Source organism: Hemicordylus capensis, chromosome 3, assembly GCF_027244095.1.
Source record: "Hemicordylus capensis ecotype Gifberg chromosome 3, rHemCap1.1.pri, whole genome shotgun sequence".
Lineage (NCBI taxonomy): Eukaryota > Metazoa > Chordata > Lepidosauria > Squamata > Cordylidae > Hemicordylus > Hemicordylus capensis.
The window spans coordinates 84,306,238-84,324,269 of record NC_069659.1 but is presented as its reverse complement, the minus strand read 5'-3'; the positions used below and the strand labels follow the sequence as shown (position 1 = coordinate 84,324,269).

At 43.3% G+C, this 18,032-nt stretch overlaps 1 protein-coding gene across 4 annotated transcripts in view; it reads left to right on the top strand.

Moving 5' to 3' along the window:
• The first annotated feature begins 1,099 nt into the window (after positions 1-1,099).
• Positions 1,100-18,032, top strand: part of APP (amyloid beta precursor protein) — a 286,207-nt gene continuing 269,274 nt past the window's right edge. The window contains exon 1 of one of the 4 annotated variants that reach the window (XM_053307486.1): positions 1,100-1,336. In XM_053307486.1, coding sequence (XP_053163461.1) covers positions 1,277-1,336 — 60 coding nt within the window. In that variant the 5' untranslated portion in view covers positions 1,100-1,276. The remainder of the gene's footprint in view (positions 1,337-18,032) is intronic. The other 3 variants (XM_053307485.1, XM_053307488.1, XM_053307487.1) reach the window with 3 other exon arrangements.

The window sequence follows — 18,032 nt, the reverse complement described above, 5'->3', positions numbered from 1 at the left end:
AAGGGACTCGGAAATATGGGTCTGAAAGAAGGCTTGGTATATTCCCCGCCTACATACTACTATTTTGAAAGAAATTGCATCCACTGCAGTAATGGCCTCTGCAGGGTTTCTTTTTGTCCTCCTCCTGACTGCATCAGAATCAGAGCATGCAAAGCTCATGCACAATTTAAGCAATCATGATATTGCAAAATAGTAATCATGCAACCTTCAGAGCTCTCTTGATAGTCCATTTGCAAAAACAAAAAACAAAACAAAAAAATGGGTGAAGTTTCTGAAGCCAACTTACCCACCCCCGCTCCTATTTTGGAAACAAATTGATTAAATGCTTAGCAGAGCTAGTTTCTTTTGAGCAAGCAAGTACTCCAAGAGGATCAAAGGACAGACCAGAGGCAATGATCGGCAGGCAGAAGGCAAGCCCTCATCTTTTTTCAAAAGGGAAAGGGGCATCTCTATTGGTCTGAGCATGTAGGCTTTTGGGCTTCACAAATGTTTCCAGTCTAAGAGTTTTGAGTCACCTCTGTACCCAACACTCTAAATAGAATAAATAAATAAATAAATAAATAGAAGATGGCTTTTCTTTAGGTTCATTTGTACACATCTGACCAGTACTTCTCAGTAGCCCTTGACCCTGGGAGTGTCCCCCGCCCCCGTTTCTTTTAAAAAGGCATTTTAAAAGATGTATTTCCTGCATGTTTCCACATGCGACTTACTGACAACAAAATGCTCCTGGGTTTGTTTTGTTTTTCCCCTATAAAATATGCCACCTAGTTATTTGCACAAGCAGCAGGAGGAGCCACCAGGTAGGATTGTTAACCGAAAGGCAAGCTGTGTAGTACCTAAAAATAGCGATGACAGTACTCTGTACAACGCCGGAGAGGAATGCACGGCCTATTAGTGCTTCACACAACACAGACAGGCAGCAAGCAGCCCTCGCGCCACACCGGTGCTCCTCGGCCCCTCCAGCCTTTGCTTTGCAGGATGCGGGCGCCTTTGGAGTATGAGGGGAGAGGCTGCAGCTGCGCAAGGCTCCCGCTAGGGGTCTCTGCGGAGTGCGGGCCTGCTATCGCCGCCGCCGCCGCTGCTTTGAGTGGGCTGGGAAGGATATCAGCTGACTCGCCCTCTCCTCCCCGGAGCTCGGCTGGTGCCGCTGTTGCAGCTCAGTTCCATTCCCCGGCAGCGCAGAGGCGAGGCGCGTAGTCGAGGGGACGCATAGCAGCCAGGCGGATTTTACAGCCGGAGCCCTCGCTGCTTCCCCTGCAACCCCGCACCGAGCGTGATGCTGCCGCATTTAGCCTTCCTGCTGCTCGTGGCCCTTTGGGCGGCCGGAGCACTGGAGGTAAGAGAGAGGCTCCCGGTTTCCCGCTCTCCCAGCCCTGTTGCTGCTGCCGAAAGTCTTTGTTTGCCGAGGGAGCCTCTGCGCTTCCCGTGGCTTGAACTCGGCCATCCCCCGCCGAAACGCGGTAATAGGAAAGGGGCCTGTTAGGTGGGAGCGGCTGGAAAGGGTGTGTTCCCCGATCCCCGCCCGCACAGAAATCTCTCGCGCGGAACAATGGGCTCTTTCGCCAGGGATAGGTGTAGGGTGGGACGAGCCTGCTTCCCAGAAACCCACCCGCACCCCAAAAGGGCTCTTGCCCGACTTCTGGGCTGCGTTGGGGTGCCTTGATCGTGCGCCTTGGGGGCGGGCAATCTCATGGCTTTGGGGTAGGCTCTGCTTTCCTGGCCGCCGGGAAGCTTTGGGGTGAGAGGGAGAGACCTTCGTGGGGAGGGGAGGAGGAGAGAGGAAGAGGGCGATGTCTCGAGGTGCTCCAACTTGGCCCGCAGCCTGGTCGGTGTTTTGCTTTTGCAGGAGGAGAGCAAAGTGGCTGCTTGCGCGGTCCAGGGCGGCGGCGTGGCTTTGGTTGCTTTATACGCCTGTTGTCTGGTGTGGTTGATCGGAGGAGGACACCGGGAAGCGGAGGAGGGGAGGGAAGACCCCATCATCGGAGGAGCTGGAGCTGTTCTCCCGCTGTGCTGGCTGCCTGCACCTCTGGCCAATTGCTTTGCCTGGTTCCTCCTCCTCCGCACTCCAGTGCGGAAAACAAACAGGAGGGACTCGTTGTCTGATCATCTCGCCATCTATCCATGGGAAGGAGGGGAGGGGGACCAAGGATCAGGTGCCTCTGGGAACTTCAGTATTGAGTCCAGTGCATTGTGGCACTGGCGGAATTTTTTTTTTTTTAACAGCCTACCTCAAAACGCCAACAGCCCTTCCCCCTTATCTTTCCTTAAAACAAAAGGCAAAGCTATTCTTCCCCCCCTGCCCCCAACAGTGGGCAATTTGCTTGACCTTAAGATACCTGTGCTGTGTTGGTAGCTGTCTCCTTGTGCGGGGAGGGAGAGTCTTGTCGAGAATTTCACTCCCACAATGTTTGATGACAAGATGGTTTTGTTTATCCTGGAGTGGGTTGCATACTTTGTGTGTGTAGTGCGGGGGAGGTGGAGGAGAGGGTGGAGGGCTGGCCCTTCTCACAAGCGGCTGCAGACGTTTTGCAGGAGAAATCTTGCCTTCTTCAAGGGTGTCTAAGCTGCCCCATATACAAAGGGGGTTTCCTCTAGGAGGGGCGTTGAGGGGCCGGATGAAAGGCAATGGATTGGAGTGAAGATTAAGAGCAAGAAGATGGCGCCTCTGCAGTGCAGCAAGGAAACGCTGTAGTGAAAGCTGCAGCCTAGAGAAATCCTCCCACCGCTAGGTGTTTTAACAACTCTCCCTTCCATTCATGTAACTCCCCATCAGGCAGCCAATGCTGTGTGCAACATATTTCAGCCTGTGTATGAAGGATAGAAAGGATAGCCTGTGTAGGGGGTTACAAAAAGCTTTTGACAAAGTTCCCCACCAGTGGTCTTCAATAAACTTAGCAGTTATGGGATAAAGGAACAGGTTCATGTGTGGATTGGTAATTGGTTGAAGGACAGGAAACCGAGGGTAGGGATAAATGGACCATTTTCACAATGGAGGGAAGTATGAAGTGAGGTCCCTCAAGTCTCTTTACTGGGACCAGTGCTCTTTAAATTATTTATAAATGATCTAGAAGTTTGGGGTAAACAGCAAAGTAGCCAGATTTGCAGATGACACTAAATTATTTAGGGTAGTGAAATAAAACCAAAAAAGATTTTGAGGTGCTCCAAAAGGATCTTTTCAAACTGAGTGGGTGGGCAACAAAATGGCAAATGTGGTTCAGTGTAAGCAAGTGTAAAGTGCTGCATATCGGGGCAAAAAACTGCAACCCCACCTTCACATATACGCTCAGTGACTGACCAGGAGAGAGATCTTGGGGTTGTGGTGGGCAGCTCATTGAAAGTGTCAACTCAGTGCGCAGCAGCTATGAAAAAGGCAAATTCCCTGCTTGGGATAATTAGGAAGGGGATTGAAAATTTTTAAAAAGTGAATATTGTAATGCTCTTATACAAACCTATGGTGGGGCCACACTTGGATTACTGCATACAGTTGGGGTCATTACATTTTTAAAAGGACATTGTAGAACTGGAAAAGATGCAGAAGAGGCCTACCGAGATGATTTGGGGCCTAGAGTACCTTTCTTATGAGACAAGGCTACAGTATCTGGGGCTTTTTAGTTTGGAAAAGAGGCGACTACAGGGGAACATAATAGAGGTATATAAAATTATGCATGGAGTGGACAGAGACAGATTTTTTTCTCCCTCTTTCACAACACTACAACCAGGGGTCATCCCATGAAACTGAAGCCCAGGAAATTTAGGACCAACAGAAGGAAATACTTTTCCACACAGCACATAATTAATCTATGGAATTCTCTGCCATAGGATGTGGTGATGGCCACTAACTTGGATAGAGAAGCTTAGACAAATTCATGGAAGACAGGTCTATCAATTGCTAATAGTATGGTGGCTATGGGCCACTTTCACCCTCAGAGGCAAGGTGCCTCTAAATACTAGATACAGGCGAGCAACAAGCTCTTGCCTCTGGGCTTCTCAGTGGCATCTGGTGGGCCACTGTGTGAAACTGGATGCTGGACTAGATAGGCCTTCTGCCTGATACAGCAGGGCTGTTCTTATGATCTTGGGGGTCTCCAGAGTGATCTTTCCCTCTTCTCCCCTTCCTGAAATGGATGCTGTCCTGCATTATTCTCTCTAATCTTTTGTTTTGATGCGTTTCTTCTGCTTCCATGCAATTTCAAAAAGAGGGCAAATATGTTCAATATCCCAGCATCATCAGTAAGGATCTAGATCTCTGCTCAGTTGGAGTTTTTGCCTCAGTCTTCTTCCAAGTTTCTTAAAGGGGTGCAGGAGAGTGATGGAAGAAGACTTAAATATGCCACACCTCCTTTGGAGACTGTAAGGAACTGGAAATAATCTGAATTTAATTTCTCACTTCTTAAAAATGTGGAGTCTGTGGATTTGTGAGTTTCAGCAAGATAAGGCTTTTCTTTCAGACAGAAATGAAAAATACTGTTGCTCTTTTACAGATGAGAAAAGAGCCATTATCTTTTGGTTTTGTTTTCCAAGTTTTGCAACCTTTGCTTCCAGACTGAATGCCTCTCCTTCACTGTCTAAGGTGACAGTCCTGGCCTATGCATGTTTACTTGAGAGTAAGTCCTATTGAAGTTAATGTGACTTAGTTCTGAGTGCATACATGTATAGGATAAGGCAGTAGGTGCCCCAATAGTAGGGAGAACTTCAAAGATTCAGTAGACCAAACAGTGTCTATATAAGAGCAACTGGGCAAAAGACCATTGTCCACTTTTTGTAGCATTGGAGTCAAACCCCTTATTTCATGTTCCAAAGTAGCAATACCTTTTAGTGCCTTCTAAAGTAGTTTGTAAGACAGGATATTTGTCTGTCTTGTCCAGCTGGTGTGGAATCCACTGACTAATTCCATAGTTACTGAAAGTAATTTGCCTAGACCTGCACAATGACTTCAGGCTGAGTCAAGTTCAAATCTCGCCCTATTTACCAAACCACAAAGGCTTGCAATTCAGATGTCACTTTCTCAAAACAATATTTATCATCATGTATATTATTTTTTCTTAAAATATTTATGTACTGCTTTTCAACAAGGAAGTTATCAAAGCAATTTGCATAGAAGAGCTGTATGTGTGTGAGATACAATAAAAAGGAATAAGTAGATGGTTTTGAGCCAATACCGCTCAAAATTTAAAAAGAAACATGAGAGAGACACCAACAGCAGCCACCGGAAGGCTGCTGTGGGGATTGGTCTCTGTCCTCCTGCTTAGAATTAGAGAGCCACCAATCACTTCTTTCTGCCCAGTTTGCGAGAGTGTGACTGTAGTACATTCCCAGGTTCTTCACTTGGACCAGGGGTTCCCACCCTGTGGTACTCCAAATGTTGCTAAACTACAACTCCTATTATCCCCAGCTGCAATGCAATGTGGCTGGGGATGATGGGAGTTGTAGTTCAGCAGCATCTGGAGGAACACAGGATGGGAACCCCTGACTTAGTTTCAGTAATCTTTAACCAACTATATACAGTATTATGATTTAAAATATGTATATAGCTCTTCCAACAAAAAGAAGTTCAGAAAGTGATTTGCATAGAAAATTAGATAAGCAAGGCAATCCCTAGTCCCAGAAGGGCTCACAATCTAAAAAGAAAGGAAGGTGACATCACTAATGGCCACTGGAGAGATGCTGTGCTGATGTTGGAAAGGGACAGTTGCTTTCCTCCTGCTAAAAATAAGAGAGCGGCTACTTTAAAAAGTGTCTCTTTGTCCGGTTAGCAGAGGTTTACAGTAGGCCTGTATTATTGCACCTGCTGTACATGAGGAGGGAGTTGGTCCTGAGAGGATAGTGGCTTGCCTAGGGGATCTACTGGGTTTATGGCAGAGGTAAGATGTGCCTCAAAAGTTTCCTGGTTCTCAAAAATCACAACCACTACACAAAACAAACTTAAAGCCACTACACAACACCAACTACTGCTGTTGCATGTAATAGCAAGGGTTCATGGAGCTCTGTGAAACTATATGCTTGTTACAGAAATGTTTGCAGCTAAGGATTTGGGCTTTGTATCACAATGGTATTACTGCAAAGATAATTGATTCACTTAAGCATCAGGAGAGCTCTTCTCACCTAACTTTTGAAAATGTCTTTCCAAAAAAGAAGTCCTTTTCATTGTGTCTCTTTTGGCTTTGAACATAAGAAGAGCCCTGTTAGTCCATCTAGCCCAGATGGATCCATCTAGATCCATCTAGCCCAGGATTCTGCTTTCCACAGCAGCCAAGCAGATGCCTCTGGGAAGGCAGCAAGTAGGGCATGAAGACAGAATTCCTCTCTCATGGTTGCCAGCATCTGATACTTGGAGGTATACTACTTCTTAACGTAGAGGCTCCATGGCTGAGAGCTAGCTTCCATGAATTTCTCTAATCCGCCTTGAAAGCCCTCTAAACATGGGCTGATTTGGTTTCAATAACAATATCTTATTGGCCCATGCAGTTAAGTAAAGGAGACGCTAAGACCATGCCCAGCATGACTTTTTCTGTGGACAAGAGAAGACCACAGGAGAGGAGAGCTGGTCTTGTGGTAGCAAGCATGACTTGTCCCCTTAGCTAAGAGGAATCCACCCTGGTTGCATATGAATGGGAGACTTGATGATGTGTGAGCACTGTAAGATCTTCCCCTTAGGGGATGGAGCCGCTCTGGGAAGAGCAGAAGGTTCCAAGTTCCCTCTCTGGCATCTCCAAGATAGGGCTGAGAAAGATTCCAGCTTGCAACCTTGGATAAGCTGCTGCTAGTCTGTGCAGACAATACTGAGCTAGATAGACCTATGGTCTGACTCGGTATATGGCAGCTTCTTATGTTCCTGTGTATGTCCCAACGCCCTTCTGGCACATCCTTTTATTGCAAAGTAGGGATATTGATATGAATGACCCCTCTCACATCATTATGTTGTGGCAGTAAATTCCATACATTTCTTGTGTGAAAAGAGCTAAGTATCACTTTATATGACACTAAGAAGTGCAACTGTTGACAAAATATGTCAACTCAGCTGTCGTATTTATGGAAGCAAATCTCTCCCTAGTCCCAGATACTTGAGGCTGTTTGGTTGCTCAGTGTGACTTTATGAGTGATAGGAAGCAGGGGGAAAGGATGTGTGAGTGGTTCAAGTATTCTCTACCCATCTCCTTCGCAAAAGACAGGGGAAAGGACCTAGCACATCTCCCCTGTGAGAAGCTTGAATGGCAGATGTTTCCATGTGGAAGAAATGGGTGAAGTCTTCTTTTTTGGTGTTCTATGAGAAAGCAAAAATATGGAAGGAAGATGTATGACTCATTTGTGCATCCTCTTCTCCTTACTTCATGTTGCATACAAAGAGGTTCTTGATGTTGAGGAACAGGAAAACATGTATGGGCAAATGAACTAGTAACTTCTGTATATTTATTTACAAGGTTAACATGAAGTGATGAAGAAGGGAATGCCTTTGAGCACATCAGATATTTCTTTTAAAAAGGCACTTAAAACTTTTTTTTGCTATCTTGGTCACCCATACATACCTGTCATCTAGTTTCAAAGGCAGGAAAAGTCCCCCCCCCCCTTTTTTCCTTTTCTGGCTGGGTTGCTGAATACCCTATTTTTTACTCACCCGAAGTGACAGCTGTTTACAGACCTGCTTCATATATTGCAAAACTGATCTCTAGCACTAAAATCTGATCCCAAGGCTGGAGAGTGGTGTTCTTGGGTTCAGGTCCCAGAATTGTGGATTATTGCCCTGTTCTGTGGGGTTACAGAAGTAAGAGTTTAGCCAACTCAATATATATTTGAGGTTACATGTGTGAGGTTTGAGGTTACATGTTTAATACTGTCAAAGCATACAAAAATTTGCTTCTTTTATCTTTTTAAAATAAACTTCTATCATACTGACCTATTTTGCTTAGCCTGTCCCTTCTTGTGAAGAATGTAAGTGCCATTAGGTGTAGATTAGCATTGTGTTGAACAAATAATCCATAGTTAGAAAGCTATTTCTTTTTCTTATTATTATGGCTTTGAATAGATTATCTCCTCTACTCCCATATTATCTGTTGCTGTAAATTGTCAGATTTCAGTAAATTAGCACAATTGGGCGTAATTAAATTGACTTTGTGAACAAGCTTGTTTTTATAAAGCAGAGTTATGAAGTGAAAATTTTAATTACAGACTTAACTGAAGATTTATGATTTCTATTGAATATATTCTAAGGTCAGTAGTGTTTACAAGCGAAGTTGGGACTTTTGAATGAAAGCTGCTGAAAATTAAATATGTGCTTATTTAGTTTTCCAATCCGAGCTGCCTCTATAGAGGTTTGAGTAGGGGACCTTTTGTAAATGAAAAATTAAAATATTTATTTTTAAATGTTGCAGGGGGGAAATGCATGTTTATATCCCCAAATAGTTCCTCCTTGTTGGCATCAGTAAGTTCTATGTTATCCATGGAAAAAGCTTAGGCTTGGATTTTGATGAGCCTCCAAATTGTGTTCCAGAGTTTAGGAGCACCTTGCAGGAACACATCTTTAAAAGCAGAGTCATGTGCATTCAGAAATAAGCCGCACTGTTTTCAATGGGATTTATGATGCACAAGGCAACATGAGGCACAATGGAACGTTGGCATTGCCAGTTGGCTGATGCTGCCTGCACACATTGCAGGCAGCCTAGGCGGTGTTGTGTAAGAAGGGAGTTGTGCAGCTAAGAAGGGAAGTTGTGCAGCTAGCTAAAACAGTGTGCCTGCAATTGTGCAGTGCTACTTATAGTATTCCACTGTAGGGCTGCACGACTGCAGGCACACTGTTTTAGAAGTTGCACACCTGCCCTCTTGTGTAACACCACCAGAGCTGCCTGCAGCATGTGCATCAGCGCCAGCTGATTGGCAACGCCAGTGTCACATTGTGCATCATGTGAGTCTGTGTTCAGGATTGCAGGCTATATGCCTATGCAGTTCATATTTGATTGCATGGGTAGGTGTCATCTGCTGACTAGAGGCACAGAATGGAAGGTAGTTTGAGTTAAATAACCTCAAACATGCATTTTCTCCCTCGAAGGAGGTCACGGCTCACAAAGGGTTAACTTCCACTCCTTGCTCCCGATAGACAGGAAATCTCAGGTGTTTTTCAAGTAGCTGAAGTCCGTCCCCCTTCTCCCAGCATGCTCAGGTGTGATTCCACAGTTCCTTCCTGTCTTCACTCCTGATCAGACATACACCTGGGCTCCTGCCCAAATTCTAATCTGCATTCATCCTTCTACCGGTGAGCCTTTCCCCTTTCTATAACTGGGCATGGGCAGCTAGCAACCTGGGGACACCTTATATTTCTTAAACAAAAATGTTTGTTCGATACATACATTCAAGCATGTCTATTTCCAGCTAAGTAAAATTACTTCAGATATGATGTTTACTTTCTAAAATACATAAAGCCTAATTAAAGAAAAGTGAATTATCCATTCTTTAATAAAAACTCATGATCTGTGTCAAGTTAAATTGGAATGGTATGCAAAACCTGTACCACACACAAATGAGGAGAGGAGAGCTGGTCTTGTGGTAGCAAGCATGACTTGTCCCCTTAGCTAAGCAGGGTCTACCCTGGTTGCATATGAATGGGAGACTTGATTATGTGTGAGCACTGTAAGGTATTTGGGATGGAGCCACTCTGGAAAGAGCTGAAGGTTCTAAGTTCCCTCCCTGATATGTCCAGGATAGGGCTGAGAGAGATTCCTGCCTGCAACCTTGAAGAAGCCACTGCCAGTCTGTAGACAATACTGAGCTAGATGGACCTATGGTCTGACTCAATATATGGCAGCTTCCTATGTTCCTATACTGAGTTCTGACTGTACCACTAACTATTGTAAAGGTAAAGTGTGCCGTTGAGTTGGTGTCGACTCCTTGCGGCCACAGAGCCCTGTGGTTGTTTTTGGTAAAATACAGGAGGGGTTTACCATTTACACCTCCTGCGCAGTATGAGATGATGCCATTCAGCATCTTCCTATATTGCTGCTGCCCAATATAGGTACCAGCGGGGATTCGAACTGGCAACCTCATGCTTGCTAGGCAAGTCATTTCCTGCTGCGGCTACACTAACTATTGTAGTGCTTGGCTTTTAGAACAGGCTGATGTGATTACTAGGAGTCGACACAGACTTGACTGCTCAATCTTTCATTTCTTATGTAAGTTCACAAAAGTTAATAGTCCATGTCATTTTTTTAATCAGCCTGCCTGTCCATATATTTTGTGGCACGTTTGATGGACTTAAAGACAAGAACAATGGACAGCATCCAGACTCACTGAGCATAATTGAAGTACATGAGACAAGCTAGTCATGACTAATTTAAGTACCAGTCGTTTCAATGGGAGTTAGTATTGACTTGCTTAATCTGGATGCCTTCAGTGTGTTCACTTCCTAGTTTATAAAACCACCTCTGCCTGGTTGCTGGAGGCGATCCTTACTGTGTGTGTAACTAGGCAAATAGCTATTTACAAGTCTGTTTTGGAACAAGATTGGAAAAATAAGCTACTGCTTTATTTTTTGCATGATTGTCTGACATTGTTTATTTCATGCTGTTTTAGCTTGATTGACAGAGTTTTGAAAATGTTTGGAGGTTCAAGTGTCACTTTTGGCATATGTGATAGGATGATGAATCGTCAAGTTCTTATTTTGAAAGGACTGGCTCATTACATCCATAAAGCTGTTTAAAAAGACCTGCAGCATTCTTGGCAATATTCTTGGAGGTGGAAAGCCTTGCATTAAATCATACAGATATTTTAAAAATCCATATCCTAGAAGGAGACACTCGACCAATGAAAGCACCATTAATTTCACAGCTGACTTGCCCAAATAAAGGACAGATTAAAAGGTGGAACTGAAACTTGCAAAGGCATGTAAAGTAAAGTGTGCTGTCAAGTCAATTTCGACTCCTGGCACCCTCAGAAAGTGACCTAAATGCTTCAGCCGGATCTCTCTCCCCTAGATTTCTTGGGAATAACCTAGGCACAGACTTAAGGGTATCCAATTCTGCTGGTGTATCCAAATTTTTGATGACAGATCCTTATGCCATATGACAAACTACTTATTAAACTTCTCTCTAGTTCAGCAGAGGCTTGCTGAGCAGCATGGGGCTTCTTGAGCATGTGTAGTTAGTTGCATGCTAACAGATCCTTTGGATTCAGCTCATTCGGTAAGCTTCATGGCTGAGTGGCGATTTGACCAAAGTCTGAAACAGTATTCACTACACCACAGTGGCTAACACATTGGAACATCATCTTCATCATTTATTTATTTATTTAGGCTCACTTCTCTATCACCTCAGATACAGATCTCGGTGGTTCACAATCTAAAACAACCACAATTAAACCTATTTAAAATGTAGATAAAATATCTAAAACTTTAAAACGATGAATTAAACTCCAGAAACTGGGAAAGTACTAACTTCATGCATAGGATGGTATTCTTCGCTGCAGGGGTGGGCTCACTTCAGTCTTGTGTGGACTTTAAAAACAAAAAACCCCTAGATTTCCATGCTCTAGTGACCTTTTTAATTTACAGAACTATAGTGAATGCTCAGAATCTCCTAACAATTAAGGCATAACTAATCTATACTAAGTGTTCTGGAGTATGTACTTGTTTGTAGACATAGGAAATGCCTTACTGCTTCAACCAAGGTTAATTTAGTTCAACATTCTCTGCAAGAGTCTTGGAAACCATCAGGCGCTCAAAACATGACCAGTAGCCCACCCCTAATTTAGTACATTACTAATGTAAATAACTTCACTGCTGATTATACACATGTAGACAAATGTGTTGGTACTCCTCCCCCCAAAAAAGAACCCACAGTTGTCTCTGAAATAACTTGAAACTGACAAACATAATTGGCATCCATCATTGTTTATTCTGCATTTAACAAAAATCAGACTTTGCTTTAGAGTTTTGATGCAACAGAATATTTCAGTGACACAAATGAAAATGGCATGGACAAAAATGATGGGACCCTTAACCTAATATTTTGTTGCACAACCTTTAGAGGCAATCACTGCAAACAAGTGATTCCTGTAGCTCTCAATGAGACTTATGTATCTGTCAACAGGTAGTTTGGCCCACTTTTCCTGAGCAAACTGCTCCAGCTGTTTGAGGTTTGAAGGGTGCCTTCTCCAGACTGCATGTTTCAGTTCTTTCCATAGATGTTTAATAGGATTCAGATCAGGGTTCACAGAAGGCCACTTCAGAATAGCCCAATATTTTGTTCTTAGCCATTCTTGGGTGCTTTTAGCTGTTTGTTTTGGGTCATTATCCTGTTGGAGGATCCATGACCTGCGACTGAAACAGAGCTTTCTGACACTGGGCTGTACGTCTAGCTCCAGAATGTTTTGATAGTCTTGAGATTTCATTGTTCCTTGCACAGACTCAAGGCTTCCCATGCCAGATGCAGCAAAGCAGCCTCAAAACATAACCAAGCCTCCTCCATGTTTCATAGTAGGTATGGTGTTCTTTTCTTTTCTTTGACAGCTTCATTTTCTTGTCTGTGGACATAGAGCTGATGTGACTTGCCAAAAAGCTGTCCGAAGGACATTCTCCCAGAAGCATTGTGGCTTGTCAATATGCATTTTAGCAAATTCCAGTCTGGCTTTTTAATCTTTTTCTTTCAGCAGTGGAGTCCTCCTGGGTCTTCTTCCATTGAGCCCACTGTCACTCAAAAAGTGACAAATGGTGCGATCAGACACTGATGGACCTTGACCTTGGAGTTCAGCTTGTATCTCTTTAGAAGTTGTCCTTGGCTTTTTGTCTACCATTCTTACCACCCTTCTGCCCATTCTGGGGTCGATTTTCCTCTTGCGGCTGTGTCCAGGGAGGTTGGCTACAGTCTCATGGACCTTGAACTTCTTAATCATATTTGCAACTGTTGTCACAGGAACATCAAACTGCTTGGAGGTGGTCTTATAGCCTTTGCCTTTAACATGCTTGTATATAACTTTCTTTCTGATCTCTTTAGATAACTCTGCTTTCTCTAGTCCATGTTCATTGTGGGACACATGATGATACCAAACAGCAGAGTGACTACTTTTCTCTATTTAAATAGGCTGAATGACTGATTGCACGATTGGAGACATGTGTAATTCTAATTAAAGAAAACAGCTAATTTGAAAAATCATTCTAATCCAATTATTATCTTTTCTAGGGGTACCAACAAATGTGTGCAGGCCACTTTAGAGTATCTTTGTAGAATAAGCAGTACTTTATTTCTTTTCACACTTGCTTTGCTTTACTTGATGACATATCAGAGGCATGCAGGTATACATGGGACAATTGCTTTTCATTTATTTCAGGAGGCATAACACACTATTTCAATGAGCTGTAAGGGTACCAACAAATCTTTCCATGTGTGTATACATTGCTTACATGTAGCTGAACGATGGGACTTGTTTCTACTTCAGGTAGTCCCATTTTAATGGTTAAAAGTTTGCTTTATTGGTCTATGGCTGTGGCCTAATGGAGACACAAATTCACTTGAGAGATTTGAGGTAAAGGCTGGTATATTTACCTGAAAAATATGTGTTGTTGATTGTGGCTTAAGCCTTGAACTAAATAAATCTTTGCCTTCTTTTCTAGAGTATGTTGCTTCCCTCCGTGGATTAACCTTCATTTTATGTTTTTTAAAGGTTTCCTTTGAGTTTTTCTCACTCAGGGAAGGATTGTTTTACATCTCACAGTAGAACATTGTATGAGGAAAGCAAAACTTTATTCAAAGATGTTCTTCCGCTTGCACCTCCTTTCGAGGCAGTATGATGTAGCACCCACCTATTATAGCACTGTGTGAAGTCCTCCTGTACAAGCTGTTGCACAAGCATTTGCCAAGCAGGCCTGGCAACAAACTTACTTTCATTTTAGTTCTTTGGATCCAGCCCTTGATCCCTCTCATCATAGTGCCTTGTAGCTTTTTCTCATTTAAAAATAACGGCTGCCATCCAGACGAAAAGTGTGCACTTGAGTAGCGTCTGCAAGGAAGCAGTGGGAGCCCCCGTGCAACGTTGTTCCTGCTGTTCCGGAGTGTGGCAGCTCTTGGAAATATTAATACCCTTGTGCAACAACGTGAGCACAAAAGGACTGGCAAAGTTGCTTGAGGGCTCCTGCTGTGTCCCCACAGACTCTGCTAATGAGGTGCACTTTGTTAGCCACTGTTGTACAAAAAAAAGAGGTGGAAGAAAAGTGTTTGCTTGCTCACTCACTGACTCGGATTGCTTGTCTCAAATTTGGCATTGGAATTACAGGTGAACAGGTGTAGACATTAATCTACAGTTTGCTTCTCCAGAGAAAGGATTCAGCCTAGTAGTTTTTCCAAAGAACTGACTTACTTAGAGGCTGAGTAGGCATTGTTTGGCTTAATTTTCTTCTTGCATAGAGAGCACTTGCTCCCCCTGCCTTTATTATTTTATTTATTTATTTATTTATTTATTTACATTTATATCCTGCTCTTCCTCCATGAAGCCCAGAGTGGTGTACTACATACTTAGGTTTCTCCTCACAACAACCCTGTGAAGTAGGTTAGGCTGAGAGAGAAGTGACTGGCCCAGAGTCACCCAGCTAGTATCATGGACTGGGTCATGATTCAAGTGGACTTGTGATATCTGTGTATGTGATCTAAGTCTTCGTGCTGTTTGATATACTTTGCATACATTTAGTACCACCTGAGGTTGCATATGCACCTAAGAGTGTGTCTATTCAGGCAAAAAACTGTATTTTGTAGCCATTTGTCAATGGCCCTCAACTCCAAGCTGCTTGACTGAAGCCAAGTGACCACATATTGACATTCCAGATTCACACAGGTCAGGCCTAAGCTGAGCTCCTATATTATGGACTAACTGCTTGTTCCCAGAATTCAGTGTGGTGTTGGCACTAGGAAATGCCTATGGAAATTTTAATGCATAGCAGTGAAATTGTAATGCAGTATTTAATTCAAATACTGACAAGGCATTGCTTGGCTTCATTTGTCTTTTTTATAGTTTTTAAATTTTCTTTTCTTAACATCTGGAAAAAGACTTTTGTGTGACTTAAGATTTCCCTTCTAGAATATTAATCAGTGTTAGCTTGGTAAAGGTATTAATTCACGTATTCTGTCTCTCTTGTGGGACCAACATATTTACTAAGCGTTTGATCATCTTTGCAATTTCTTGGCCTGAAATATCTGAAACTGGCAAAGTAATTAAATAAAACAAAATGCTTTCTGCAAGCTGTGCTGGAATTATCTAGTGTGATCTCACCTGCAGGTGTGATGTGCCATATGCTACTTATAAAGGTATTGCAGAATCTCGAATCTTGTGGTGGGGCTGTACTCTACCCACACTGGTTTCTTCTAGTCTTCTGTTCATTAGATACCATGAAATAGATTTGTCCTTACTTTTCAAAGCTTCAAAATAGGGGACATTCCAGAGCTGTGAGAACGTGTCGGGTAGCAACTTCCTGTTTGCCAATACCAGACTGACTACATGAGAAGCCCAAGCAATTGCTTGAGAAGCGCTTTCAGGGGTTGTAAGGCAGGATGTAATCTGATAGTTGTGCTTCTGGCATCCTCAGCAACCCTGTAAGATGGTGCTGTGCACCTGGCTGGGAACTGGAAAATGTCTTGATCTGGGCCTGCCAGTTGAATACTGTCCAGTGCATACTGGCAATCCTGGCTCATGGGAAAAGAACATAAGAAGCTGCCTTATACTGAGTCAGACCATTGGTCCATTTATTTCAGCATTGTCCACACTGACTGGCAAGATTTAGGCAGAAGTTTTTTCCAGCTTTGCCTGGGAATGCCAGGGGTTGATGCAGAGTAGATGCTCTACCACTGAGCTGCAGCCCCATCACCGAAAATAGCAAGTGTTCTGAAGAAGGCAGGCACTCTCCCTCTCTAGTCAGTCCCATAACTGCTGCTGGAAGCTAGCTGTGTGGGTAGCACACTGTCAGTTATGGGAGCCAATGGTGAAACAGCGACCTGAATTCATGAAACTGGGGCTACTGATAAAATATGCACGCGACAGATATAACATGCACTCAGTCCCCAAGGTCAGAGTCATTTGGTGATCTAGGACAGCTAACAAAGTGTATTACTAATTATTATCTTTGGTTGTAAACAGTTGAACTTGTATCTTTCTTTAACCCTCATCCAGATCTTGGGCTGGATTTCCATGCCCAACTGCATAAAGGTGTGTAAACAAGCAAACCACTGCACTCCCAGCTATGCTCCTATTGCCAAAAATATACCTGCACTCTGGTACACAATATTGTTATTATTTCTTGTTTACACAGTCAGATAGGTGTTATTGACTGGTTTGTTTTATCCAGACATTGAGTCCTTCCCAAGGACCTGGGATGCCAGAATTTTATCATCAATACTGTTGGTTATTATAGATATTGTCACAAAATATAGGCTGTTCCCAGTAAAGTTGCTTTTTGTAATTGGCTGATGGTGATTTCTGTGGCCCCTATGGTGTTGAGGTGCTCTTCAAGGTCTTTTGGAACTGCATCTAGGGTGCCTATTATTATTATTATTATTATTATTATTATTTGCATTTATATCCCGCTCTTCCTCCAAGGAGCCCAGAGCGGTGTACTACATACTTGAGTTTCTCCTCACAAGAACCCTGTGAAGTAGGTTAGGCTGAGAGAGAAGTGACTGGCCCATAGTCACCCAGCTAGTATCATGGCTGAATGGGGATTTGAATCAGGTCTTCCCGGTCCTAGTCCGGCACTCTAACCACTGCACCACGCTGGCTCCAATTATCACTGGGATTATTTTGGTCTTTTCCTACCACAGCCTTTCAATTTCAATTTGTAGATCTTTGTATTTTGTTTTTTCTATTTCTTTTTCTTCTATTCTGCTATTCCCTGGTATTGCTATGTCGATTATTTTAACTTGTTTTTCTTTCTTCTTGACTTCTGCATTTCCTTATTTTTTTAGCCTTCTTCCAGTTGCTGTATTTATAAATATGGTCTGAGGAACAGCTTGCGTGGATTCAGCCCAAAGCTATATTTGTTTGTTCAATATGTGCTAGTGTGGTTTTTTAAAAAAGATATATAGCTGGACAGCGGAAATTATTTTAATTTGGAATTTGAAGGTTCAAAGCATTGAATAGTCTTGACTATAGTTATATACCTGTTAGCATTCTAGAGGAAAAAGTAGTTGCTCTGGAGAGGTTTGCAGGAACTGCTAAAATAGCAAAAGTGGGAGCTATTTCAGGTACCCTGCACAGAGTAATCAGAAAAACAGCAAACTACTAGAATGGTCTGATGGTTTGGGTTTTTGCAGATGTTTTTAATTAAGCATTTGCACAATCCATTGTATTTATTATATTTATTCTCCTGGGTTTGCCTTGGAATGTGCGTCCCAGAGCTCAGCTGATGGCTGGGTGGCGGACGTGCCTGATTGGCTGAGGCGCACCCAGGAGGATTGGTGGCTGTGGAGGCCGGGCCGCGGAGGCCAGAGGTGGTGGGCCCAGCCGGGCCGCGGAGGGGTGAAAGAAGGGGGGGCAGAAGTGGCAGTGTGTAGAAGAGGTGGCTAGGCCCAGAAGCAGAGACTGTGGCAGAAGTGGGGGGAGAGGTAACCGCCGGCCCCAAAGAGCGCACAGATGCTCTGTGCGGGGTCGGCTAGTGAAGTTTATTTAGAGAAGTGAACAACAACAACAACAAGCAAACGAATAGTTTCTCTTTCTGTTAGTACAAGTGCTCACATGTGTAACAGAATTCCAGATCAGATCTCTAGTCTTTGCTGGTATGTGGCTTCCCATGGGATCTCATATGGATAATGCTGTAAAGAATGCACCACTTTTAATGTACAGATGGTAGACCCTAGCTGGATGTTTGTATCTTTTCCTTGATATTAGCAGTTGTTAGTAATTTACAAAGCTATTGATTTGTAATCAGTGAATCCAAAGAATGTGAACCCTGACAAATCATCATTGAAATCAAAGGGATTTAAATGAAGCACAACTAACTTGGACCATTGATCTCAGAAGTGCTGTGTCATAACTAATTTTTCTTGGCTACAGTCTTATGGGCTGGTCCATAT